This window comes from Candoia aspera, chromosome 12 (assembly GCF_035149785.1).
Source record: "Candoia aspera isolate rCanAsp1 chromosome 12, rCanAsp1.hap2, whole genome shotgun sequence".
NCBI classification, from domain to species: domain Eukaryota; kingdom Metazoa; phylum Chordata; class Lepidosauria; order Squamata; family Boidae; genus Candoia; species Candoia aspera.
In genome coordinates this window covers 74,689-102,666 of record NC_086164.1, presented here as the reverse complement: position 1 = coordinate 102,666, position 27,978 = coordinate 74,689, and the positions used below count along the sequence as shown (strand labels likewise).

Sequence of the window (27,978 nt, the reverse complement as noted above, 5' to 3'; positions counted from 1 at the left end):
TATTGTCATAGGAGGAATCACTTCTGCCTCATGTGGAAGACATTGAGATGGACTTGAATTTCTTAGGAGATTTTTCCTTTTGCTCAGAACACTTGGTGTCCTTTGCCCTTCATAGTTTGACCTGGGTGGGCTGGGGAGCTCTGAAAGCCACATGGCCTATTCTAACCCCAGTCAAGCTGGGTTGTCAGGCTGAGTCCTGGAGAGCTGAAGGCCTTCCCAGAATGCTGCATTATGTGAGGCTTGCCATATACCTTCCCATGTGTTTTGGTGGCAAAAAAAGTGGAGATGATGCTGCAAGGAGACAAGGCCAATGGTCATTTCTCAGCCTCATAAATGAGAGAGGCAGTGAATCATCCAACCAGTGATGGAGCCAATGCCTTTTCTCTCTTGGTGGTTCATAAAGACCCCAAGGCACAGCCTAACTCCAGCAGCATGGCCAAGAGAAGGCAGTCACTGCATCGGGAAGGGGGTTTGGATGGCTTGTAGAGATGCAGTGGTGAATTGGGGTCCGAGCCTGTTTCCAAAGCATGCATCTTTCCCTTTGGAAGCCCCATTCATCAGAGAAACAGGACTTCACTGAGAGAAGGGTCCCTGGATTCTGGAGTTTGGAAAGATTGCCAAGGGAGGCACAAGCAGGAAGCAGCTTGAAATGTTGGGACAGGGCAGAGCATTCAGGAAGGGTCTTGCTCCATCAGCAGGTGTGGTCCTTCTGCACCCTATCATGGAAGTTCTACCAGACCTTGGTCCAGGTGTCCTCTTGCTTTCATTTTGCCCGATTGGAGTGGGTCCCTTCAAGACCCCTGACAGACTTCTTAACCACTGATGGTGTCTCCTCCCCATTAAGGAAGAGATGTCACAACTTAGAGCTTGCATCCATCCCTACACCCCCAATACACACACACCTCATTGTTGCTTGCTTGCTTGCTTATTTATGCATGCATGCATGCATGCATGCTTCTGAATCAGGAGCTGCCTTGTCAAAGCCAGTTGATGCCCAGGATTCCATTAGTCAATCTCCATAGCAGCCCATCCACAGCTTCACACAGATAGACCCCATCTCACCCTGGTGGTCTGGAAGTCAGCTCCCCACTCCTGTCTTTGTTCTGAATACTTGATACTTCACATTTCTCAGGGGTGAAGATCACATGGTTTAATTGTAAGTTAAAGAAAAGCCTGTGGGGGCCACCATAGCACACCCAACTCTGCTTGTCCTCCCATGCACTGGAGGATGGTCCATCACCTGTCAGGAAGACCAGTCCTATCATGGTGTAGGCAATTTCTGGGCTGGCATGGAAGGCAGCATTTTAAAATTTGGCTGAACTGCTTACCACAGAGTTTGTTTCATTTTTATTGCAGAGACTTGCAACACTTCTCAGCTGCAGTTGCAAATGGCATACTCAGTGCATACTCAATCTGCATTAGATACCTTGACTTAGAGGTTGGCAGAAGCTGTTCCACATCAGGCACAACAGGCACTAAGCCAGCCTTCTTGGGATTCATAAGAGCCAATATAGGGAAATGGAAATACAGAATCCTGAGCCCACCTTCTATGTAGACCCCTCCTTCCCCAATGGTCTCATGGAGCTTCCAGGCACACTTGCCTCCCCCTCCCAACATGACCCATGCTGATTAGGTGCTTCATCCCTAATTTTTAAAAAATGAACTGAACGTTAAATATTTAGCTGTTTATATTGATACCAACAATTGCTTTAAAGAGGCTGTGCAAAATGAGTAATGTATTCATGTTCCAGTCTTACAGAATGCAGAATAAATGGGCTCAAGACTGGCAGAGCAACAGCAGGAGTGGCTCTCCACTCCCTCCCTCCTTGCCCACAGATTGAAGGTTCGGGGTAAGAAATGGGGCGTGAAGGAGCCCTGGGCCTGTAGGCAGCCACCTCCCTGGCTCCACTGTTGGTCAGATGTTTTGCTACAAGCAAGGTGTATTGTGTACACAGTGCTTTCACAAACTACCAACACAATTATCCAGCCCATCACATGAGGGAACGATAGTTGGCAAGACCATCACTGTGCTTAAAGATGACAATTCTTACAATTTGCTCTATAACCATCCCAGCCATCCAAGTCGAACCTACTGGAATCCAGTTTATTGGATTCACCCTCCCACCCTTTTTTTTTTAAAGATAGCACAGAGAGCAACAGAGATGGCCTTGAGGGAAATATTCAGAAGCCTTTACAAAAACAAAAAGGGCAGAATCATTTCTTAAGCCCCAGGAAAAGAGATGGTGTCAGGAAGAGACTCCGGCTGGCTCCTCCCTGACTTGCTGGGATATAAGAGGGAGGGGAGGAGAAGCAGAAGCAGACTTGCAAGATCCTGTTATTAGAGACGATCTCAATAAAACATAGTTCTAGTCTTCCTGTGTGGTAGGCTTCCTTCTGCCATCTTCCAGGCCACTGGTACCTCACCCCATCTCCAGGATTTCTCAAGGAAACCACCAGCAAATTCCTTTTGGATGCCATTCATTTAGCTCTGAAGACTTGAACTCAGTCCAAGGAAAGCAGTGTAATTCCCTATGATAGTTGGTCATCCCATTCCCTAATTATGTTTTTATCCTTCTCAAGCTTCATCCTGTTCTTCCAATTGCTTGAATACTGATCTCTTCCCTGCCACCTACTATCTGCCCTCCTTCTCTTCCTCCTGCCAGCTGCTAAGCAAACAGCTCTTCTGCTAGGGAGGAAGAAGAGACTCATTAACTCCTCCTACTGAATCAAACTTTGGAAGACAGCAGTTTTGGTAGTTGAGGTTCTGCTGCCCTCTGATGGCCATGATGTATCCTGCAAAGGCACAATAAAGCACAGCCAAAAAATAAAACCAGCCATTATCTGAAGAAACATAGTTCTACAAGGGATTGCAGACAAGTATCTAGTAGCCTTCTTACTGCTACAGTCCGAGCCGTGCCATGTGTGTGAAAAATGAACTGAACACAACCAGAATCACAAAGTGGGGAAGAGAGGGACATTCAAGCCAGGACTGTGGTACCAACAGACAGCTGAAGACAGAACAGGAGCAATTGTGCAGAGCCACTGCCTCCTTCATAACGCAGCTTCCTATTTCTCTGGCTCATAAGAATGAGAAGAAAGGAGAATCAGTTAGGCCTTGCAAGTATTTTAACCCTAAAACGAGACAAAGGATAATATTGGAGGGTGTCTAATGAGTGAGTGTTGTGTGCAGATCACAGGCAGATCTGCAGGAAGAAATAGAATGTTTGGAATTGATGTGAAAAGTATAGTAGAGATGCTAGCAATGGCAGAAGCACCTCCCATTTCTATTGTAAATGGCCAGGAAGGCACAGGAGCATGGTGGCATAAAAATTAAGCAAGCAAGTAAGTGCTTATTACAGCATTGGTCCCTGAATGTCAATGAAATTATGATAAATGGTTACAATTAAATGAGAGATGGGGGCTGGTTTCTGTATTCTCCGTTTGTGACTTGTGAGTTTCAGACCTACCCATTCAGACTCTTTTAAGGAAAATGCATTTAACCAACTAACTTGTTGGGCAAGACTACCCAGAAGTGCCTGTGGTTTCTTCTGCATCTGTGGCACTCCCTTTTGCTTGGAAATCAGGAGAGAGGTTGTTCTCCTCTATCATGATTTTAGTTCATTCTGAGGCTTAAATGGGGCTTAGAAAGCAAGCAAGCAAGCAAGCCACAGAAATGTGATTGACATAGTAGAAGGGAGAAGGCTGGAGGAAGATCAGACCCAGGTGTGGAAGAGTAGCAAGGTCTCCTTAGTGTCTTCCCTGGATGGTAAAGTTAGTTGCCTTCATCCAGCAGAGTCTTTTGGTTTTGTAGCATGTGTACCAATGTGCTAATGGGGGCACATCACTCTGGTGTGCAGGGATGGTGTCAAGTAGCGCCCAGCAGGGTCAAAACCTCTTGATTTCAATGTGGATGAGGGTTAGTGAAGTAAAGAGGAGCATACTTCAGGCTCAGCAGGTTGTCCCTTGGGCTGAAGGGATATATTTTACTGGCTTCCATGTGTAGTTGTGTAAATGTGTGCATGTACTTACATTCAAGAAAAATGTCACAGCACAATGCCTCATTAAGCATTTGTGCTGGTTCAGTTTTCATGGTGGAGCTTTGGAGGGCTAGTTGTCTGAACAGTGAATGGCATCAAGAACTGGGAGGAGCATGAGAGAGGATGGGTCCATCCTAAAGAACACATATGCATGTAGGTACACAGATGTACAGATATCAGCCCCTGGTTCTCAATCCAAATCCTCCTCCAGAGCAATTGCTTCTCTTCCCAAGAGTAAGGTGTCCTCCTATTCAGAAGTCACACTAACCTTTATCACAGTGAGTCTGACATCAGTAGATGCCTGCAGAATAGAAAGAATCCCCCAAACCATGAAGTCAGTCAATGGCATTAAAAAGAAAGATAAAACATTCCAAAATGTGATGCTTCTAGCACCCTGACTTAGACCTCAAAAACCTAGTGAAATCAAAGCATCCTGTCCAATTTATTACTGAATGTTACTTGAAATTATTAAAAAGTAGTCCAGCCAATGCCCAGAGTAATTTTGATTGGGACGGTTTACAAATATTGTGCCCATTTTGGGATTCTGCAGCATGTGTCCTATAGCAGATGCATCAAAGACAAGAATTACAATCTTAGGAACCTAGAGTTGAAAGGCAATGTTTAAGCTCTTGATTCCTGATCACTGGCTATCCATCCAGCAAAGAGTGGATCACCACTGTGTGCTGACAGAGAGCAGATCTTGACTTTTTCCTTTGCCTGTGTGTCTCCCTCCTTGTCCTTCCCTGTTAGTTTCCAGTCCCCAATCATTCTTTTTGCCCTCCTTGGCATCTGTTCTAGTTTCTTGTGGCTCCTGTTCAAGGTATTTTCTGTCATTTCTGTAGGTTTCACTACTTTTCTAGTAACAGCCATTTCAATCAAGAAGGCGGAAATAAAAGTAAAAGAAGAACATTTTCTTTCTTTTTTAATCCCCCCTTTCTCTAGAAAAGTCTTAGACTTTTAGTCTTTAGACTTCAGTCCCATTAAACACTCTGTAGTTCTGTATTCAGATCATCTCTAGCAACTTTCCCTTATCTTTTGTTTTGCAAATCCAGGATGAAAGATCACTCACTGGGTGGCTTGATTGCTCTGCTGCTCCAAAGATCCCTGTCAAGATAATTGCCTTCCAAATGTGTTTAAGAAAGTGGGGATTTTTGCGAATCCAATGTTCTTACCCAGGATCTGCTGCAGCTGTGAGCTCGCTGTCTCTTCCGCAACTCTTGGCCCTCAGGCTCATGGGACGCCTGCAAAACCACTTTGATCTTGCTTGTCTCCTCACAAGGAGCAGCCTTTCGGAGCACAAGCAGGCAATCTCCTGGCCTCCCCTTATCCAGAGAGGTGCCTTTGACCTGGGATTAAAGCTTGGCTGCCCATCTTCGCTGCAGCTTTGTCTCCACTCTTCATGGAGTCCACCATTTCCCCCCACCCTGAAGCACCTAAAGGAAGGAATTGAGGAAACTCAGCTTTAGGAATTTTCATGGATGTTAGATCTTAGTGAAAAGTTACAGAAGATATACTGTACATATAATTTGAATTAGTGCAAAAGTATCCTGATCTAGCTTCGGAAGACAGAAAGCGAAAGGGAAATAGAAAATAGAAAGAAAAGAAGGGATGGGGAGAAATGTTCAGTTGAGCAGCAAGCAGGGAGGGTCTTCCCTGAACAGCAAAATCCTAAATCCTGGAATTATCAAGGACCTTCTTGTCCTTTTCTTTGTTAAATTTAGTAAACTAAAATTAAAGAAAAAGTTCAAATCCTCATTTCAAAATAGCCATCCATATTTGGGAAATATTTTTTAAGATGTCGGTCAGAAATAAGAGTGGTGAAGCCGTTTCTCTGTCCCTTTCTGAGTTAAGGAGAGGTGGAAGAACAAGGAGGCTCTTTAAGAGTCTCTGCAAGAAACACCATCTCTCCATCCAAAAAAAGGGGCTTTCCTGGGGGTGGGTGGGATTAAGCACAGGAACATGGACTTCCCACATCACTATGTCATGAAGGGTAGTTTTCTTCTGCTCTGCCTTTTCCTCCTGCAAAAAAGGTCAACCAAAGAAGAAAAACAAAGTGCAGTGCCATGTCCCTGTCCCAGCTGGGTGTTCTAACACCATGCAGTGCATGTGCCTTGGATACAGATGCAGGGAAAACCCCTTCCCATTTATACAGTGATATTTATAAGGCAAGAGCCAAGGATGAAGAGAACTGCTGGAGATGGAATTCTCCATCCCACCCTGCAAGTACCATGTTCTGTTCAGCTGCCTCTCCTTTCTCCCCTCCCATTCCTTCTGGATCTGGTCCACCATTTCTTACACATTCCCTGCCCCAAGTGTCTGAAGGGCTGTCACATAGGCGGCAGGATGGAGCAGTTCAGAGCTGTCACCTGGTGGGGATACTATAGACTGGATTCCTCACTGGGCAGGAGGTTGGCCCACATGAGCTCCAAGGGTGTGAGTCTCTGTTTATAAAGAAAGTGTTGGAGGCATTCAGGCACCAGCCTGCCCATCCTTGCCTTAGAGGGAGGAGGTCAGGGCTTGTCGGTTTATTTTGGAATGGAAACAGGAAAAAATATTAGAAAACTCCATTTCAGGCATCAACTGAAATTAAAATGCAGCAGATTTACATTTAGTAGCAAAGGTTGTTGGTAGAACCTCTTGCATTAAATAAAGTGCTCAAGATGACATATAAACCAATCACCACATCAATTCTCTGCTTCTGAAATTCCTGCGGTGAGACTGGCAATATCCCAAATCTACCCCAGACCTGAAGTAAAGAGGTCTGATGAAGCAGAAACTCTCTGCCGACAAGAAAGCCCAGGGCTGCACAGGGAAGAAGGACCCAAGCCCCTGCTGTCCCTGAATGTAGGGACCTCTTCTTGGGCTCAGCATGCCCTACCTTGCCCCTGCAGCCAAGTCAGTCTGCCCACTGCAGGAGGAGGGCAGCAGCACCACAACCTTTGCCATCCTCCCTGTTCTTGCTCGAGAATAGCAGCTGGCTCAGCCCTGGGCCAAGAAAGACACGCAGGGTTGGTGGATCTCGAGGAGCATTATGATGTCCCTTGCCCTCGCCCGTGGCCAGCGGGAGGGAGAGGAATACTTACACGGGTGCAGAGGGGCTTCTCCTCGCCACGATCCTGAGAGTAACTCCACCCTTGACGTTACCAGTGTGACATCTTACCGGGTTGCTAATGGGATGTTCTCCCGGCTGACTAGCAAAATCTACTGATCTCGGTGATGGTGGTGGGGAAATATTGCTGAGGATGTTGATTGGCTTGTGAATAGCCAATGGCCTGCGTTTCTTGACCTGCTTGATAAGATACAAGCTCTTCTCCCAGGAAGCTGCCAATGTCTGGTTAAGGTTGGTGGTCACATGAGCACCTTCCCCCAAAAGCGGGTGGGGGGGCCATGCGGGTGGGGTGGGGGGGGGAGAGAAAGGGAAATAAACTACACATTATGGCTCCCGGTCGGTTTAAGCGGGAAATGCTAGTGCTGCTGCTGCTGCCGCCGCTGGCACTGGATAAGCACGAGTGTTTAAGGTCGGCTGGATCGGGAGAAAGCCAGCGGCAGCCAGGGCTGAACTCGAGTGAGGAAAGGGCGCCCCGGACACCCAAAGTGGGTGCCGCGTTTTCAGAGCTGCCGGGGTGGGTGGGGGGATTAGAAGGACCTCCCCCGGAGAAGTGCCTGGGGGGCTCGGCCTTTGGGGAACGAGCAAGGAAGCAGATGGGCTCCCTCTCTCTTTGCCCTCGGCTGCTTCTGCCGCCCCTTCTTCCCCTCCCCCTCCTCCATCTCATGACGGAGTTGGTGTGGGTCGGGGAAAATCCGCGGAACAATCTTCTGTTCATCCGCATGCGGGGGCGGCGTTTCCTTCCTCCTCGCTGGCAACGTCCCCCGCCTCCTTCCCTTTTTTGCCGGTTTCTCGGCGCCCCTCCCGTTAGAGTTCGTCCGTGCCAATCACTTTCCGCATCTTAGGCTCCTCATATGCCACCCGGCGGGAGCGAGCCGAGTGCGCAGGCAGCCCCTTTCTAAAAATAGGGAAGGGGGACCCGGGCAGGCGCGGAAGGGGCTGCCGAGAGACCGCGCGTCGCGTCGCTCGCTGCTCTTCCCCGGCGGCTGCCCGGCTGCTCGCAGAGACCTCGCCCCCCATTCCTCCGCCGCCCCCGCCCCCGCCCCGAAGTGGTAAGCAGGCAGGAACGAGCCTCGCAGGGCCGGATGGCGGCGTAGCGGCAGGGGCAGGGGCAGCGGCAGCAGCGGCGCGGAGTCGGCAGCGCGGGCGCTCGGCGGGCGGCTCTTTTCCGCGGTCCCCCGCCCACCCTCCCTCCTGTTCTGAGCCCTCCCCGCCGCCGCCGCCGCCGCCGCCTGCGAGAACGGAGTCGACATTTCACTGAGACCGTTCGCGAGCGTTTGGTCTCTGCTCGCTCCCGAGGGACCCGCTCCTCCGCCGCCAGAGGATACCTCGCTCGCTCGCTCGCTCAACCAAGGATGCCGCTGCTGCCGCAATTGCCGCTGCTGGGGGCCAGAAGAAGTGGCGTGTCGGGCCGGCGCTGAGCGCCTGGGGACCCTCCCGTGCGCCTCTCCCCTCCCGGTTTCTGCCTCCCTCCCTCCCCAATTTTTAAATGCTTCATGTGATTAAAAAGCAGCCGCCGCAGCAGCACCCCGACATCGGGCACCCAGGAAATCGGTCGCGGGCATCGGCCGTTCCTCCCCGCCGGGGAGGGCGACGAGCGCGGCTCCCTTCCACCCCCTCCGCCCTCCCCCTTCCCTCCCTTCCACGGTCCTGGAGGTGGAAATGTGGAGATTTCAGGCACGCAGGCTGAGTGGATTCGTCTCTGCTTTGGCAGCTCTTTGTCTCGCCTGCTGCGCCCAAAGGTAAGAGGCGACGTCGGGCCGGGGGGAGAGGAAGGGCTGCAGAGGTCCCTCCCGCACTGCTTCTTGCGTCGCCGGCAAGGGGACCCGCTCGGTCCCGTGGGGGAGAGAGGCCGGCCGCCGGGCCGGCGACACGAGGCGAGAAAGGCTTGCTCCTAAGGAGGCCTGTGGCGGGGAAGGTGGAGCGGGAAGAAGGAGCCTCTGACCGTTTGCCGCCGGAGTAAACCGCCGGTTTTACTGCGCTTCTGGACCCCGAGGGAGCTGCTGGTGCCTCGGCGGGATGGGGACGGGGATCGGCGGTGGTGCAGAAGCGGTGCCAGCGCCCCGCTGCCCTGCCAGGTTGGCCCTCCTTTGCACGCGATCCAAGGCCGGAGTGGAATCGCCGGCGCGTCGTTTGCTTCCGCCTGCCCAGCCAGGAGAGCCGCAGGAATCAGGACCATTCCTAGCCCCGGTTCAAATTCTTTACAGAGATAGAGACCTCCACCCATTGCCCTGTACTGACCTCCGGTGGGGAATTGGAATCCGACTATAAATAGGTGTGTGTGTGTGTGCGCGCGCGCGCATGGGCGCCCGTGCCCTTGGGTTAAGGTGGAGCTGGCTGTCCAAAGAGACCTCCTCCTCCATTCTGGAAAGTGTATGAAGACTCTTGCAGAGCTCCTGGCAAGGGGCAGAGCAGCTTTGGAAGCTGCTGAAGGGCTCTGCCAAATGACTTTTGATAATTTCGGGGAGTCAGTCCCCCTCCCCCCTCACACAGGCCCTCTCCAGACCAGAGACCAGACAAATCAGCAGGCCTTAAGTTCAAGCCCTCCTGCAGACAGCTGCCCCCCTCTTGAATCAGGCTCTGGTCTGGACACAACACCAAGCATCCATCTGGACATTCTGCAACTGAAAATTTAACCTGGAAAGTGGAGCTACATGTGTCCCAAACCACATGCAGTTTTGGGAAGAACTGGTAGTACAGCAAGCCTCCTATTTGAATAAGACCTCTGTGCAATTCAGAAGTTTGCATCGAAGACAGCAGACCCACTAAGGTGTATCATCTTCTGAGCTGTTACTATGATACACAGGTTAGGCTATTGTAAGGTGGAGAAATCCTTATAAAGAGCAGTCATTAGGCCATCATCTGCATCTTTTTGCATCTCTTCCAAACAGACTCAAGTCCATCCATAAGGTTGCATGAAAGAGGGCAAAGAAGGCCAATGCATTAAGCAACAGAGAGATGATGCCAGAAGGAGCTGGATTTTATCCATATAGCATAAAATCTTGGAGAGCTATGCAGGATTGGGCCTTTGGTTCCCATAGGAAGACCATACTGTCCCTTTTTGCTCCCCAGCAACTAGTCTTCAGAAGAACCAAATCAAATCAAATCTTTATTTCAGTCACAGACCAGCATACGTCTTCAGAATTAGGCAGTGCCTGCTCCTGGTAAGGCAGCATAGTGCCATCACGACTTGGCCACTGAGAATTCTACCTCCATGAGTTTATCCAGTCCTCTTTTATGGACATCCAAACTGGCCAGCACTATACCTAACACTAACAAATCCCATGGCAGAACTTTATGCCTGATGATAAACATCCCTCTGATCAAGTTCAAATCTCCTACCACATTCCATTTTCATTAGATGACCTCAGTGAGGTCTGCTCATCTAGGGAAAGAGAAAATGCTGTCCTTGATCTGATTTCTCTGTATTAGATATATGTTTATTTATTTCTTTATTAAATTTATACACCACCCATCTCACTATAAAAGTGACTCTGGGCAGCTTACAAATAAAAGTTATAAAAAACCACTATAAAAATACAAAAAATACAAAAAATAGAAGATAAAAGAGGGAAACTGAAAGGTGGAGCGAGCATCTTTAAGCCACCAACCACCCCCAGGGCTACCTATCACTCTTGGATCCCCAAGCTAGCTGGCAGGGCCAGGTCTTGATGCTCTTCCTGAAGACCAGAAGAGGGGGCCCAACCTCACCTTGGGGGCAAGATGATAAGTTTAGACACCTTACATACTCTAAAACATCACAGGAGACTTTCTGTATCTCCTGATCCCTTGGATCATCCTTTTCTGCATCATTTCACTTATTCAAGATACTTTTTGAGATGAGAAGACCAGAAATTGTGCACAACATTCTGAACGTGGCCACCCCATGTCTCTCTAGAAAGGACCCATCAGGGGCATTGCCCAGCTCCATCTGTATGCATGGTGCTGGCCTCCTGGCTGATTTTGGCCAGGAAGCACAGACCCCAAGGCTAGAGGCCTTTTCCTGAGGCCAAATGCAGACCAGCCTTCCAAAGTTTTCCTCTAGGTTGAATCATGAACAATACTTTTGCCCCAGGAGGAGTCTTAACACACACACACACCAGGATCACCACTAGCAGCATCTATGGTTGAAAAGAAAGGCTTCCTCTACTTACAGGAAAACACACGTTCAGAAAGGCAACAGGCTGCTTCTATCTACATTACTAATTGTGTGTGAATCACATACAGGGTTGGGAGGAGGAGGGGGGGAAATTGGAATGGTTTTCCTAGGCATGGTATGTCTACTTATGGCCCACCTTGGCTGGCTGAGAATCGAGCTGCAGCTTCTTTCCCCCTTCAGTGTCTGATGAGGGAAACGGACCCCTGGCCTTGGGCCTGGGAAGTGTGGTGACTGTGGAGGCTACAGTACATGAGCCTCACTGCAGACAGAGCAAGGCCGAGGTGCTGGATGTGGTGCAGTGACTGCTGGAGCAAGGAACCGGGCTGGATTCTTTGTCCCGCTGCCATGGGATTGTGCCTCCTTTGTGCCTGAACCTGCTTCTCCCCCCCTCCCCCCAGCCCTGCCCCTTTGGATGGAAAGGAATATTGCCAGCCTCCATCTCTGGGAGGAAAACAACAGGTTAGGAGAGAGGCAGACTCATCACACCAACCCCACAGATGCCAAGATGGAGTCTCTCCTCTCACTGGCTGCAGAAAGGCAGTTGCTCTTCAGAGCAAAGAGCATCCATTTTCAGGGGCTCAGGAATCTCATGCCTGTCTTGCAGCAGAGGGAGCAGGGACAGCAGGAATATGGATGGCCGGATTCAGCAGGATTGTTAAGGAGGAGAAGCAACCTCTGCTTCTCCCTTGCATGAAGGGATGTTACCTGTGAGATTGTGGCCTTGCGAGCTGATTTCAGAGGCTGCACATGCCATGGAAGGCCAAGCACATGAGGTGTTATGGAGCAGAAGCTGTGAAGCTGTCGGGGGACTGCTGAGAGAAGCCAAGACAGCCATGAGGATGTGTGCAGATAGATCCCCTTCTGATATTCACAGAGCGGTGGTGGTGGTGGTGGTGGTACAGTGGCTTCTGGGCAAACCCATCTGGGGTCATGACAGACGGCAGGCCATGGGAGCAGCCTGAGAGAAGTCAGTGTGGGAGTTTCCCAGCATGCTGCAGTTGCTTCCAGGTTTGCTCTTAAAATACATCTCTCCTCTGCCCCTTCTCCCAGTGCTTCTCTGGCCAGAGTGTCTGCTCCTCCTGTGGGCCACTGTCTTCCTGGTCAGTGTGGGCTTTTCATGCAACCCAGGATCTTGGGGGACAGTGGTGTGCTGTGTGGGGGGTGTGGTGGTGGATGTGAGGCAGTGATAGTGACCAGGCCACATTACCCTCTCTGTCTTCCAGCCCAGCCACTGGGAATATATCGGTGGTTAAAGACATCGTGGACAAACTGCTGAAAGGGTACGATGTCCGTCTCCGGCCTGACTTTGGAGGTACGTGGATCCCTTTATTCTCGTTGCTTTGCCTGGGGCCTTCGTTCAAAGCAGACAGAGCCCCGAGGCTACTTGGGCTCCATTTGTCAGAGCTACTGCAGCTCTGTAGCCAGACAGACAATGGCAGTCTCCTTCAGAGTCAGTATTGTGAAATGATGGGGGTAGGGAGAATGAAAACTGTCCTTGTCCATGGGTGCCTTTTCTGCAGTGGCTGCAGCCACAGGCTTCCAGACACCGCTCATTTGCCAAGGTCAAGACGTTCCTCCTTGTCCCAGCATTCCACGCTGTCACATCAGCAGGTCAGTTAGGCTGGCAAGGCATCACCTCTCCTTTGATCACCCATCTATGCCTTCCCAAGCTGAGGGATGCATGAGCATGAATGTCTTGCTGGTGTGATTCCTTTGGGTTCTACCAATACGGCATGAAAAAAGCATTCCAAGGCAACCAGCTCTTTGCTCAGAGGTGTGCAGATTGGTCATCACAAAGAAGAGGAGCCCAGTGGCACTCCAAATAATGTGCACTCAGGAAAACTCTTCCAGTGCTGATCCTGTTAATCTTGTATTTTTGACTGACAGGATGTTAGGACTGAAGCTTTTGTTATTTTGTTGCAATGTACAGCTTTTTGTTGTGTATTGGACATTGTCATTCTTCATGGTTGATGTTGATTTTCCTTTTGTCTTTGTAAATGTTTTGGGTCACTTTTGTATTCATTTTCTGCAATACTACTACTACTACTAATAATAATAATTGAGCAAAAAGTATAGAAAGTGTTTTACATAAATTTTATAGTTTAAACACGGCTTGCATGTGTGACAATATACTGCATATATATCCTAGCTGGTGGGATGAGGGCAATAGAATGTTGGCTTGCAAAGAACTCTGTAGATTAGAGATCCTGGTTTGCACAGAATAACATGCTTGGAGTAAAACTAGGCTGTAGTTGTGCTTGTGGTATCTTACCCAAAATGTACCAAAACAGACTGTCACTCTCCGTAACATTATCGGAGAATGCTTTATGTGGCATGGGTGCAACTAAGGCTGGTAAAATAGTCCATACATTCTCCTATCTTCTAAAAAGCAATGCATGAAAACCTAGATTGATCAAAACCATGATGGATGGTGGAAGTCAATATCTATGGTCACATCTGATGATGATCATGTCATACGGAAGATGATGACATATAGTGTATCAGAAGAATTAATGATAAAGAGTATGGATTAACAAATGAAATAAATAAAAATAGGAAGAGAAAGGATGTAAATGGAGGTGGCCTGATCTTGTGGAGCATCATTGATAGATACACACAGTCTTTCAGAGAGGCATCAGATAGTGATAATGGGGTTTTTTGTTTGCCCTGACATCTGCTGGAAATCTAATTCTGCCAAGAATCAGAGGCCCAATAAATTCTTGCTCTCTTGCTGATAAATTCATTTGTCAGAAAGTGGAAGAAAGAATAAAAGGTCTACTATTGTGGACCTAGTCCTTACTAACAGGAATGAACTGGTTGAAGAAGTCATGGTGACTCGTACCTTGGAGGAAGGTGATCATGTTATCCTTGAATTCATGATATCCAGGGGAGAAGGAACTAAGAAGAATCAGATCTGCATGGTGGTCTTCAGAAGAGCATATTTACTGAACTCTGAGGAAAGGTAGGTTGGATCCTATGGCTTGAAATCTTGAAGGAAAAACATGTCCAGAAGCATGGGAAATGAAATGCTCAGTTGCAAACAATTCCTATAAGAAGAAAAATGACAGAAATCTGGTGGCTGAGGATGAGAAGGCATCTGCATCTGCATCTGCATCATGTTGGTGTGTTCTTAAAGAATTCTTGGCCAGGCAACTTCAAGTCAAAGATGTAGTGGGCTGTAAGGGTAACCTTGAGGAAGAGGAGGAAGAGCCGCAATGCAGACAATGGCCAGATAAAAGTAACCCAAGTCTGAGGCAGAAATGTAAATTGAGAAAGTGTCTCAGACTTGACCCTCCCTAGTTCTCGTGAAGATGGAGGGAGGGGGGAAGCGCATGGAGACTTGCAAGATTCTGTTACTGTTGCCTTATAATAAAAGTAGTATTAACATCCATAACTTTGGTTTCCTAGTCTGATCTACCTTGAAGGGCTGACAAAGTTGGGAGACATGACAATGACCCTTAACTTTACTTGGTGAATGACAGAGAAGAAGCTGAGGTTCTCATTGGCTAATTGCCCGAAAGCAACCTGTGTACTGTTTAGATGCCAGACCGCATCTCTCACTCCTAATTATTGAACAGTAGTAGCAACATATTTATTTCTGTTTACTCAAGAGTGAAATTTTGATTGGTAAATTATGGGCTTTATTCAGCTCTGAACACTTTGACTCTGCAATTGAGCTGTAAGCCAGTGGAACAGGCTGCCACATGAAATGGTGAGTTCTCCTTGGCTCCAAGGTCTTCCAACAGATGCTAGGTGACCATCTCTCAGAGATACTGTAATGGATCTTGCAGAGAGATGAACCAAGATAGCCACTAAAATCCCTTCCAACTTCATGAAGGGTTAGGTTTATTGATGAACAAAAGGGCTACCAATCCATTTCCTAAAGCAGCCTTTCTCAACTTTTTGACCCCAAAGGAACCCTTGAAATATTTTTCAGGCCTCAGGGAACCCCTGCATACTGTATTTAGGCTCAAATATAGGGCAGAAGTTACAAAATTATTATATTTGTTTCATGTGTAGACCTGTATATATGAATTAACAGTGTTCCTAAACTAAAAATAAAGAATGGAATTTACCTCTTTAATGTGAAGTTGCCCAAATTTGAAATTTTTAAATAAATTGTTATCTCCCAGGGAACCCCTAGCAGCCTCTCATGGAACCCCGGAGTGCCACAGAATCCTGGTTGAGAAACCCTGTCCAAAAATATGAACTGGTGTCATCAAGGCTGTTGTGGGTATGGAAGAAAGCAAGAATCCATTCATGAGCGAGAGCTTAGTTATAGGTGTATGAAAAATAAAACTACTGCTATCGAAAGCTGCTACTACTATTACTACTATGTTCTAGCGAATGGGATTCTTGGGAAAATATTTTGGTGGGTGAAATGAAAGGATACAGGAAAGGTGGGGACACTTGGAGATCTGGGACTGACTGAGAATGAGGGCTCCTGGAGAGTATCTGCTTGGAAAAAGGTATTTTTGCCCTTTAGCAGGTCATTGGAAAAGGGATGAATGTGAGGAACAATCTTTGTTGCATGTTTACAGACAGTGTACGATAAAAATAGGACTGAATTATGGAACATTTTGCATGAATATGAAGTTGAAGATTTGTTACTGAATATGTTATGAACAATCTGTGATGGAAATACAGCACGGTGAGAATAAACGTCAGGGTGGAGTGAAAAGTACTGCCTCCACAGTTGTAATTCACCAACAGGTGGCGTTCCTGGCTTCTGAGAAGCTCTGATATGTTTTTAGCATTTGTCCTTTCACTCCGGTTGGTGGGACACTGCTGTGAGGAAAGACTGGGTTGCTGTTACTTGTGAAATGGAGGTCTGCAGTGTGTGCTCCTCAGTGCACATGACCTGTTTGGCTGCTGAAGGAGTTTCTTCAATTAAAATTCACTGCTGGATGCTGGTTGTTTGTGGTGATGACTGTGTGGATGTGAGTACTGTGCATTGCTTGGCCAATAAATAAAAAATAAAAATAAATAAAATTAAAGATAGTGAATTGGGAAGAGCCAATTTGTATGATCAAAAATGAAGCAGATGACCTCTGACAGGAACCAATGAATTTGTGTGAGAAAAGTGGATGAACCAATTAGGAAAAATCAGCAGACCATCAAAGGGAAATTGCTATCAAACTTAGCATTTCACAGGAATGTGTGGGTCCCATTATGGATCTTTTTCAATATCGGAAGGTTTGTGCAAGATGGGTTCCTTGCATGCTGCAGAAGAGATGAAAGCTTCAAGAGTTTAAATTTGCCAGCAAATTTAAGTCCTATTACAGAAGTAGGGCCCTGAGGATGAGAAAGAGGCTTATCTGAGATTGTGAGTTCATAGCAGAGGTGAGATCTGAATCTGAGTCTTCCTGATTTATATCTCAGTTTCTGGATCACTCTCCATCCCGGCTGGATTGGTCAAGTCCACAGGTCTTAAAGGCGGTTTAAGAAATCATAGGTTTTCAGCTTGCATAGATTCCTGGACCAGAAATCATTACAGAATCAGCCTTCCAAATCCTGAAATGGAGGAAGGGATCTGTACTGCAAGGCCCAGCTCTGCAATTTGGCACAAGAGAGCCAGGAGGCCCGAATCTGAGGAGCCAGGGGGCCCTTAACTCCCAGCCACACAAAAGGATGCCTGCTTTGGTCCCAAGAGATGGAGCCAGAAACATAGGCTGATCCCCAAGCATTTAAATTCCCAAAGCACGACATGGCACAGCCCTGGACAGATAATGGCTGTTGGAGAAAAGCATGTTTGGCTCTAGCTTTAGACAGACAGTGGAGCTCCCCACCTTTCTCTTGTTATGGTATTTCTTTCCATTTGTCTCATTCAGGATAGTGAGAGCATGAGAAAGCTAGAGAGGGACCTGTCCAGCTAATTCCAAAAGGAGCACAAGTCTGTTGGAGGTTACAGTTTGCCTCCTTATGTTGTGATGCTGTGTACATTTCAAGCTGAATTGAAGGTGCATCCTGTTTATTTCCAAGCCTGGGTTTGAAGAGCATATTGGACCTTTGAAGATTACCTGAGGCATCTCTTTTACTTTCTTCTCTCTGGCTGAATATATTTTGTCTGGGACTAAAAAGTCCTATTAATTTTGTCTGTTCCTTTCCATTTTAGGCAGCTAAAAATAATTTTCAGACATGATTTTAGAACCCATTTTGGTTGCTCCACCCAGCTCTATGAAACTGAGGATGAAAATATTAATCCAACAGTGCACCAGGGCAAGGGTGGCAGAGATTCCTGCTATCCCATCCTCTGGCTGCTGGCACATTGGGATTCTTCTTCCCAGATAATTAAAATCCTCATCCTATCTTTCAAAGACCTTGTTTACATTTATTTAGTATGATTTCTGTTCATCTTTCTCTAATGTTATCCATCATAAAATTAAAGCTGATTCAAGCAATGTGGATATCCCATTACGTGTGGTTCTAAATGCTTTCATGCACAGTGGACAGTAAGGGAGGACTAAGACTGGTGGGCCTCCATACCTCCTCTCCTTTGCACCAGCCCAGTTGTCCCACATGGCACCACTGTGGCCGTTCACCAGAACATTTCAAAGGATGCGTCTTGGTCTGTTGGGCTATCAGAACTGGGAAATGCCCTCCTCGGGAGGCACAAACAGAGGTATGGAGAGAGAATGCTCCTAGAATCAGAGAAAGTACTGTGTAATCAGGTCTGGAGTGGAGGACAGATAGTAGTTCTGAGGTTTTGCTCCTCAGGGTTTACTTCCAGAAGAATTTCCACATTTGAACTGTAAGTAGCATAGAGTTTTATTTAGCTATGGTTGAAGTAAAGGAAGAATAAGGACATGAATACATGAGAACTTGGAGCAATATTATAAGGTATTCAGCTCCTTCTATGACTTAGTTTCTTCCCATAAGGTAAACAGTAAAAATGAATGTGGTGGTGCAGGGTGGGAAGCCCAAGGTGGTGGCAACCATTCTAAATAAATTCAGTCCTCCATGGTCAGATGATTTGCACCCTAGGATTTAAAGGGTCTTAAAGATATAATCTCAGAGCCTTTTCCTATTATTTTCAAAAATTCTTGGAAACTGGAAAAGTGTTGAACATCTGAATGCAAGGAAAGGTTTTCATCTTCAAGAGAGGAACTGGTTAGCTTGATGTTGACAAATGGATACGATTTAGAAGAGCTGATTATTCAGTCAGTATCTGAACATTTAGAATATAATGCTGCAATTACATGGCCAGAAATAATTCCTTAAGAGTAAGCCATAACTGTGTAAGAGTAAGCAATAACTGTCTTTTTAAATATGAACTTACTAGCCAGATACCTTAAAAGAACACTGTGGACATATGAATGTTGCAGAATTCTGTATTGGGTCAGCATTGTTTAGTGTATTTCTAAATAATTTGGACAAAGGAGTACAATAGATTTTTATTTTTTTAATTTTATTTCTAAGGCCACCCACTCATCAAGCAAATCTGAGTGACTTACAAGAAGGTGAAAACTTAAAAAAAATCAAAACAATAAAGCAACAGTGCTGGTTGTTTATAAAATCAGCAAATGACACCAAGTTAAAAATGATTTTCAGTGAGATAATTGTAAAGTTATGAATTTAAGTAGGAAAAGATGAGATGAGTGGATAGTACTGTATCTGTTTTGAGAGCAGTATCTGAAAAGCATGTCATAAGGAGTTATGAATGCAGCAACTTAAAAGCGATTGCAACCTAAATTCAGTCCCAGGTTATGAGACAAAAAGAGAGATCATTTGGCTTGACTCTAACCTCATCCCTCTTCGTACTCTCGAAGACTATAGGTTAAAAAGAATATTAAGATGGTGAAACATGCCCACAGAAGAGGAGGGAGAACCTGGAGTCCAGGTCTTATGAGGAACCTCAGAATGAAACTAACAAAAAAGGCCATTATGAGGCAGCATGATTTCAAGGGCTACAAGGGAGCCGAGGGGCTCGATCTGACTTCAGATGAGACTTGACACACAGAAAATTGAGATGCCTTGCCTGCAAAGAAGGCTTCAAACAAGCAGAAGGTCTTAGCCAGGACATAACCCTTGGCAACGAGGCAGCCTGGTTTGGGAAGTGACAGTTACTGTTTTGGGGAGGATGCTCAGTCAGAGGCTTTGAGCACATTAGGATTGTTCAGAAAAAGAGGGACACCCTCACTCCCATGAAAGTTACTTTTGTTTCATCTCTTTTGACAGCCAGGGTTAGGGATAGGGTTAGAGGGGGGAGTCTTCTCCAATCCTCAAGAATGGAGAGGAAAAATAATCATTGTTTCTCTGACCGAATCAATGTTTGTGAGAACAGAGAAATAGCTACAGTATGGGAAAGGCTGAAGAACACAGGATTCTCCAGCATCAAAACAAATGTAAGCAAAGAGAAATTCTTACAGTTTGCTGAGCTGTGGCAGTCAGCCTGCACTGGAGGTGAAGAGCCTTTGCACTAGGAAAAGGTGGTTCCAGGGAGAAAAAACAGAGACCCCTCATTCTTGGAGGCTGCAGAGGAAAAGGTAGGCAGACATTTGACAAGCCGTTATAGGAAGAAAGGCTGCTGCCTGAACTTCAAGGCAGATTCCCCTCTCCATCTCTTTGGTACTACAGGACATTAGTGACTTTGGTCCTTCCTTTCTTAAACAAAAAGAGGGAAAACCAACCAAAGGTTTAGATCAAAGTATTTGGAGGCCACAGTGGTGCACATGGAAACTGTAGTGCAGGCTAGAGACATGCCTGAATTTCAGTGCATAGTAATTGCCCCATCTATGAATCCAAAAGCTACCCCAAAATACAGAGTGCTTTGGTGTAAGTCAAGGATCTTTTCTGTACTATGTATAGAGTTAGCCAACCATTGGCTGTGCCAAACAGTAATGTGGACAGGCTTATACCTCTTCAGTGATGGCTGGATAATGCTATTGTAATGATTGCCCTAGCCCCCCAAATACTCAGACTCACAAGAGGATGCTAAATGAAATCTGATTTATTAGAGTACTAAAGACAAATACAGAGAAAGCTGAGAATGAGCAAAAGCGCGCCAAATACAAACTTAAACCCTTGCTTCAAACGTATCCCGCCTCCCTCGTAACAGCCCCGCCCGGCACAGGTGCCAGCAATCGTCAGATTTGCTAGCCTGGGAAAGTAACCTTGAGCGCAGTAGATAACACAAATACATTCCAAAGCAAAGCCAAAATATAATCATTCCCATCCTCCCTAGCCAAATGAAACACGCATCCAATTAATGACATGCGAAACGTTACGATGCATCAAATACATTGAAATGGCGCACATGACATACCGCCCTCCTAAAATACCCCTAGGGACCTGGTTTCGAGGGATAAGCGGAGTGGAAACGGGCCATCAGAACCGGGGAAGCTACATCTGGTGCAGCGACCCACTCAGGATGAGGGAAATGCTTCCAACGAACTAAATATTGCAAAGTATTGCGAAGGCGTCTAGAGTCCAAAATTTCTTTAACTTCAAAGTGTTGCTGACCATCAATCATGATGGGGGTGGGAGGTGGAGGTTGCCGATGCCAGCGATCAGAAGGAATAGTCGGTTTGAGTAAGCTGCAATGAAAAACAGGGTGTAAGCATTTGAGGTTATGAGGCAAGTCAAGTTTAAAAGTCACAGGGTTAATTTGAGCGACAATTGGGAAAGGACCCACAAATTTAGGCGCCAGTTTCTTTGAAGGTTGTGCAGACTTGATAAACTTGGTAGAAAGGTATACGGAGTCCCCAACTTGGAACGCAGGTTGTGGGGCTCGCTTCCGATCAGCATACAGTTTATAATCTGCCTGTGCATCAGCCAATGCCTTTTGAATCATTGGCCAAGAGTCAGCCAGTTGTGTTGACCAATCATCTGTAGTGACTGCACCTGCAGGAGGTTGTGGGAGATCAGTGATAGGTACAAAGTCTTTACCCTGAGCTACCCGAAACGGGGTTTGCCCAGTGCTTTGATGCACTGCATTGTTGTAAGCCACTTCAGCAAATGGTAGGAGGTCTACCCAATTGTCCTGCTGATAATTCACAAAAGCGCGAAGGTACTGCTCTAGAGTAGAGTTAACCGCCTCAGTGGCCCCGTCCGTCTGAGGATGCCAAGCCGTGGAGAGGGCTTGCTTCGTGCCTAACAGCTTGAGAAATGCCCGCCAAAACTGCGAGGTAAATTGTGTACCTCTGTCCGAAATCAAGCGGGAGGGACATCCGTGTAGCCTATACACGTGTACAAGGAATAGGCGGGCCAATTGACGCGCTGACGGAATGGACACGCAAGGGATAAAGTGAGCTTGTTTGGAGAAATAATCTTTGACCACCCAAATGACCGTTTTGCGTTGGCTGGGTGGTAGCTCTACAATAAAATCCATGGAGATTTCTTCCCAAGGGGAAGAGGGGGCTGCTACCGGCTGCAGCAGCCCTTGGGGCTTGCCCACCTTGCGCTTGGACATTGCACAGACAGTGCAGGAAGCAATGTAGTCTTTGACATCTTTACGTAATGTGGGCCACCAGAATTGCCTCCGAACGAGGTGCAAGGTTTTTACAAACCCGAAGTGACCTGCGAGTTTGTCATCGTGTGAACGTGTTAACACATCTTTTCGGAGGTTTTCAGGAACGTAGAGGCGGTCGGATTTCCAAGCGAAGCCTCTGTCAAAAGTAACATTGTCTTTATTCGCAAGCAACCAAGTATCCGTTTTTAGTTCTTTTAAAAACTTTTGTTGCAACTGGGAGGGAATTGACAAAGTGCTTGGCTGAGCAGCGCTTGTGGTGGGCGGTTGCTGCGCGCGCGTTTGGCTTCGCGTCACAGCCTGCATGCCCAATTGGGGCGCCGACCATAGGGTGCTTACCACATCTGGCGCCGCCCCAGAGTCTTGAGGTTGCCGTGACAAGGCATCAGCCAAGAAGTTCTTTCTCCCTGGAATAAATTTGAACTGAAAATTGAATCGATTGAAAAATTGAGCCCAACGAACCTGTTTAGGGCTCAGTTTTCGAGGGGTACTAAGTGCCTCCAAGTTTTTATGATCAGTCCATACCTCAAAGGGATGATTTGCCCCTTCCAACAGATGCCGCCAAGCTTCCAATGCAGCTTTTACTGCAAATGCCTCCTTTTCCCAAACATGCCAACGCCTCTCAGTCTCAGAGAACTTGCGGGATAGATAGGCACAGGGCTTGAGGCATCCTGCCTCGTCTTTTTGCATCAACAATGCGCCAATAGAATAATCGGAGGCATCTGCCTGTACAACAAAAGGCTTTGAGGGATCAGGGTGTTGTAAAATGGGCTCTTTGACGAAAGCTGCTTTCAGCCGCTCAAACGCCGTTTGACAAGCAGGCGTCCACCTCAACAGCGCTCCGGGATTCTTGACTCTCCTAGTATCTCCCACCCCTTTTGTTCGAAGCAGGTCCGTTAGAGGCAAGGCAATCTCCGCGAACCCCCTTATGAATAATCTGTAGTAGTTGCTGAACCCCAAGAAACTTTGAAGTTGCCTGCGGGTACGGGGACTCTCCCAGTCCATGATAGCCTGCACCTTGGCAGGGTCCATTTCTATACCTCTATCAGAAATCCTATACCCCAGGTAGTCAATTTGGGTCTGATGAAAGGCACATTTCGATAGCTTTGCATACAATTCAGCAGATCTGAGTTTACACAAGACTTTCTTTACCAGAGCTACATGCTCTTTCATGGTTTCCGTATAAATCAACACATCATCCAAATACACCAGTACACCTTTAAACAGATGTTCATGCAAAACTTCATTGATTAATTGCATAAATACCCCAGGGGCCCCAGCCAACCCAAACGGCAACACCTTATACTGGAAGGCTCCCAACGGGCAATTGAATGCAGTTTTCCACTCATCACCCTCCTTGATTCGTACACGATAGTAGGCTTCTCTTAAATCCAGTTTAGAGAAGATCTTGCCTTTGGCCAGATGTGACAACATGTCCTTTATCAATGGCAAGGGATATTTGTTGGAAATTGAGACGGCATTTAATCCGCGGAAATCCGTACAAAGTCTCAATGTCCCATCCTTTTTTGGGCGAAAAAGAACCGGCGCCCCCACGGGTGAATTCGCCGGCTCAATGAATCCGCGCGCCAAATTTTTGTCCACAAATTCCCTCAACAGAGTCAGTTCCTTTTGCGTCATGGAATAAATTTTTGGTTTAGGCAATTGAGTGTTGGGCAGCAGTTCTATGGCACAGTCCGTCTTTCGATGGGGGGGCAACTGGTCAGCTTCCTTTTCACCAAATACATCAGCAAACATCCTGTACTCGGCCGGCAAGCCTTCCAGAGGAGAGGCCGGGTAAGGCGGAGTCGCAGCTGCCGCAACCCCCACCATCTCCTCTGGGGCACCCTTCCCCTCTGCCGCTTGATAAAACCCATCCCTAAATGTGATGGTCCGGTAAACCCAGTTTATTTGGGGGTTTTGCTGCACCAACCACGGTACCCCCAACACCACCAATGGCCCCCCTACGGGAGCCACGACAAAAGACAACCCTTCCTGGTGACTGCCCAGTTGCAAGGCTACCCGCCCTGTAAAATGGGTGACCGGTTTGCCCCCTGCCATGGACCCATCCAATTGAGTAAATGCGATGGGTTTTTGTAGAGGGAAAGTGGGGAGCTCCAAAGCTGCCACCACGTCGGGGTGCATCAGACACCGGGAACACCCCGAATCAATCATGGCCCATACTTCCACCGTCTTGACTTGGGAACCCAATTTCAATTTCACCAGGAGTATGCGGTAAGTGCCACTCACCGATGGAGGCTCGCGCCCGTCCTCTACCACCTGCCCAGCGGCGCCCTTTAGAGCAGGTGGCTGGCGTTTCCCGCCGGCTGCGGGATTTCGGTCTCCCCTTCAATTTCGTAGAACATCACATCGTCTCCCTCGGTCTCAGCCACCGCAGCTTTCTGTTTCCTCGGCAACGCAGGGGACTTCGCCGGCGGTTTTCCGGACCGTTCCTCTACCTTTGCCTTCGGGCATGCTGCCACTCGATGCCCCTCCTTGCCACATCTCAGACACAAGCCTTTTGCGTACCGCTTCTCCCGCTCCTCGTCCCAGGGTCGTTGTCCCGGTTTCCCCCCGGTGGTCGATGGGCGGCTGGGCTTCACCTCCCGCCCCGACTTGGCGGTCTTCCGCTGGGCAAAGATCTCTTGGGCATGTTCAGCCTTTCCTGCCAGCAGGATCCACTCATACAGCGTGTATGGGTCGTCCCTCCCCAGGGACCAGCGCAGCACCTCTGTATTCAAGCCATCTTTGAAGAGCTCGATAATGGTTGCTTGGGACCAGTCATCCACCTTCCCAGCTAGCGCTTTAAACTCCAAAGCATAATCGACCACTGATCGGGACCCCTGCTTGAGTTCCTTCAGGGCTCGCTTTGCTCTCTCCTTTGCTAAGGGGTCCTCGAAGTGTTGCTTCAACGCCCAGAGGAACTCCTCGAGATTTTCCAGTTCAGGCGCTTCCGACTGGCACATCTGGACATACCAGTCTGCCGCCCTCCCCTTCAGTTTGGTGGCAATGGTGATGATTCTTGCCTTCTCCGATTGGAAAACCGCCCCCCATTCCTCCATATAGGCTTTCGCATTCGTCAGGAAGAACGAGAGTTTGGTCGGGTCCCCATCAAACTTGACAGGGAAGTCTCGCATGCCGCCTCCCGCCGGGCTGCGCCCTACCACCGGGGCTGCTGCGGCTGGTGCTTCCCTGACTCGGGGCGGCACGGGGCCCCGGGGCGATCGCCCGGGCGATGCTGCGATTTCCATCTGGACCAACTGGTCCCCTTCGCGCCTCCGCACCACCCGTCGCCGTTCCGGGGTCAGCCCCTGGGAGGAAGGGGTTGAATGCCTCTGGCTTGATTCTTCCCGGAGCTCTCGCATCGAGGTTACATCCAAGCTCAGCTGTTTCAGGATAGCCTCCAACGAATCCATTTTCGACTCCAGCACTCGGATCCGATCCGGAGTGGGTGAGCCCTCCGTTGGCTGCACCTGCACCACGTTGGGGGATAAGGGGTATCTCTGCCTCCAGGACGGGCCCCCCGCTGCTGTGGCATCTCCTCGGGTCTCATCCCAGGTGAGCAGCTCGCCCGGAGAATTCACGGTGGTCTCCGGAGCCGTTTTCAGCCCCCCGGCTTCGCTCTCCGACCCGGAGCTCGCCTCCTCTCTGATGGCGGACAGCTCCCCACCTTGGGACGGTCGGCCGGACGGCCGCACGGTCAAGTCCGGTTCCCCTTCCTCCATCATCACGATGTCGGGTTCGGTCATCGCGGGCTCTCTCCCTCACAGGTTAGACGCTTGTCTTTCCTGGACAGGGGCCAGCGGAGTTAGGAACTGAGATTCTCAGCTTTATGTAATGATTGCCCTAGCCCCCCAAATACTCAGACTCACAAGAGGATGCTAAATGAAATCTGATTTATTAGAGTACTAAAGACAAATACAGAGAAAGCTGAGAATGAGCAAAAGCGCGCCAAATACAAACTTAAACCCTTGCTTCAAACGTATCCCGCCTCCCTCGTAACAGCCCCGCCCGGCACAGGTGCCAGCAATCGTCAGATTTGCTAGCCTGGGAAAGTAACCTTGAGCGCAGTAGATAACACAAATACATTCCAAAGCAAAGCCAAAATATAATCATTCCCATCCTCCCTAGCCAAATGAAACACGCATCCAATTAATGACATGCGAAACGTTACGATGCATCAAATACATTGAAACGGCGCACATGACAGCTATGAAGATGCTGTAAAGTCCTGGGCTGGCAGAGACAGATTTTAGTCCCAGTCCTGTGCTAGGGCCTGTGTGAAAGGTACAGAGGGCTCACACCTTTCTTCTTGGGGAATGAGGCACGACTGGTCTTAATTTACAGGGCCTGGGGACATCCCAACTTAAGGATGGATGTCATTTTATGAAGGGATCAGAATTTGTGCCAAGAGAAATGTGCTATACTCTCTACAAAGTATTCATTAATATGTTTTAAATTGTTTTAAGTGAAATTTGTTTTACCTGATTGTTTTATTGTATACCACCCAGAATCACATCTGTGAGATGGGTAGCTATATAAATTTAATAAACAAATAAATAAATTTCAGAAAGCGTTACTCTGCTGAATGTGAAACAACCATGTTAGATTGTTGTGTATTTTCATGGCATATTAATGGTATTAGGGAGGGTATATGAAATGAATTGTTTGTATGGACCCTTTAAATGAACAGTGCAGCATATTTTACTCAGCATATTTTACTGAGTCGTCAGAGTTACAACTCTCCTGAAAGTTGGCACTGCATTACTGGATGACCTGAGACAGGAGGTCTCCTTTGGGCTCTTTGTGACATTCCACTTGAATCTGCTGCAAGCACTTGGCAGTCATGGGCAACACTTGTAAAAGAAAGAGGTGCTAAGCAAAGGCCTTTAACTAATCAAATATACAACCCATGTACAGAGTGGAATGTTCCCACAGAATGTATTTAAAAAAGCAAAGTGAAACCAGTAAGTTAAGAACTTGGCAATATTTTCCTGAAGCTTAGAAGTAAAAACTGACCTGAGAGAAACATATACAAGACTTAGATGAAGCCATCTAAGAACAGAACAGAACAGAGCAAACTTTCCCCCCCGGTATGCTCAAAAAGCTAATGCAAACTTCCTATCTGCCACCCAGTCCCTACCCTAGGCATCATAAGAACTGAGCACCTAATCAGGTAGGTCAGCTTCCTTAGTGACCCCTACTATTATATTTCAAAGACCAACAGGAAATCGAACCCTGGTAACTTGCTTCCTTCTTGTGTGTTTCCACTGGGAAGTAGCCACACGTTGATGTCCAACCATCCCCTCTTGATCCAACTTCATCCTCTTGGCTTCCCATCTCTTCCAGTCATCAAGGGGTTCCCCCCACCCCCGCCAGTTCCTTACCACCTCTTGAACATTCCAGTCTTGTACCACAGCCCTCAGTTTACTCTCTGTCCACTTCCACCCAGACCCTTCTCTTCTACCACAGCTTTCTTCTCTTCTTACATTGAAGCTAAACCAACCCAAAGCTAAACCAACCAATCTTTGCCATCATCTTTTTTCATGCTGCTGATTTCTGCAGCCTTTTGCAACCTCATTGTTCCTCCTGCCCTGCCTTCACGTCACTTTGGGGGCAGGAGAGGGAGTTTCTAGAAGGTGACAGTATCTGTTAGCCCTGTTGACAGCGATGTGTTGGGAATACTTTTTTCCCCCCTGACTCTTAGAGTTGTCTGCTGCAAACCCCATTTCCCTCCTGAGACTATCTAGACCTTAATGCTCAAAGTGGACACTTCTTGTTCTCAATGCATGAATACAAGAAGGCCTGCACAGCCTGCTGATTTTCCACAGTCTGCAGCTGTGGAGGTATATTTGGAACTGCTGATAACCGACTGTAGGAGCGTGCTGTTTTTCAAGTAGATCTTTAACCAAAATAACAGATGCTCTCTCAGCTTTTAAGTCAGTGGATGAAACCTGGCAATTGCAAAATCAGCGAATTACTGCAGGCCAAGCAAAACTTCAGCTGTGTGTGATAACATGCAAGGGGAAGATGGAGACATTTGTTCATCTGTGATTCTCCTGAAGGATGCTTTCTCTATAGGTGGATCCCTATTTTCAGGTGTGAAACTTGAGGAGAGTATATGGGGTCCCACCACCCTCAGAAGGCACAATATTTTATGCAAATGATCAGACCTTGGCAGACCTTCCTTTGATAAACATCCAGCATCAAA

At 47.6% G+C, this 27,978-nt stretch overlaps 1 protein-coding gene across 2 annotated transcripts in view; it reads left to right on the top strand.

The window, feature by feature from the left end:
* The first annotated feature begins 8,772 nt into the window (after positions 1 to 8,772).
* The window catches only part of LOC134504247 (gamma-aminobutyric acid receptor subunit beta-4), a 64,149-nt gene continuing 44,943 nt past the window's right edge, over positions 8,773 to 27,978 (top strand). Inside the window, exons 1-2 of one of the 2 annotated variants that reach the window (XM_063313363.1) lie at positions 8,773 to 8,885; positions 12,526 to 12,614. In XM_063313363.1, the coding sequence (XP_063169433.1) occupies positions 8,806 to 8,885; positions 12,526 to 12,614 (169 nt within the window). In that variant the 5' untranslated portion in view covers positions 8,773 to 8,805. The remainder of the gene's footprint in view (positions 8,886 to 12,525; positions 12,615 to 27,978) is intronic. The other variant, XM_063313362.1, reaches the window with a different exon arrangement.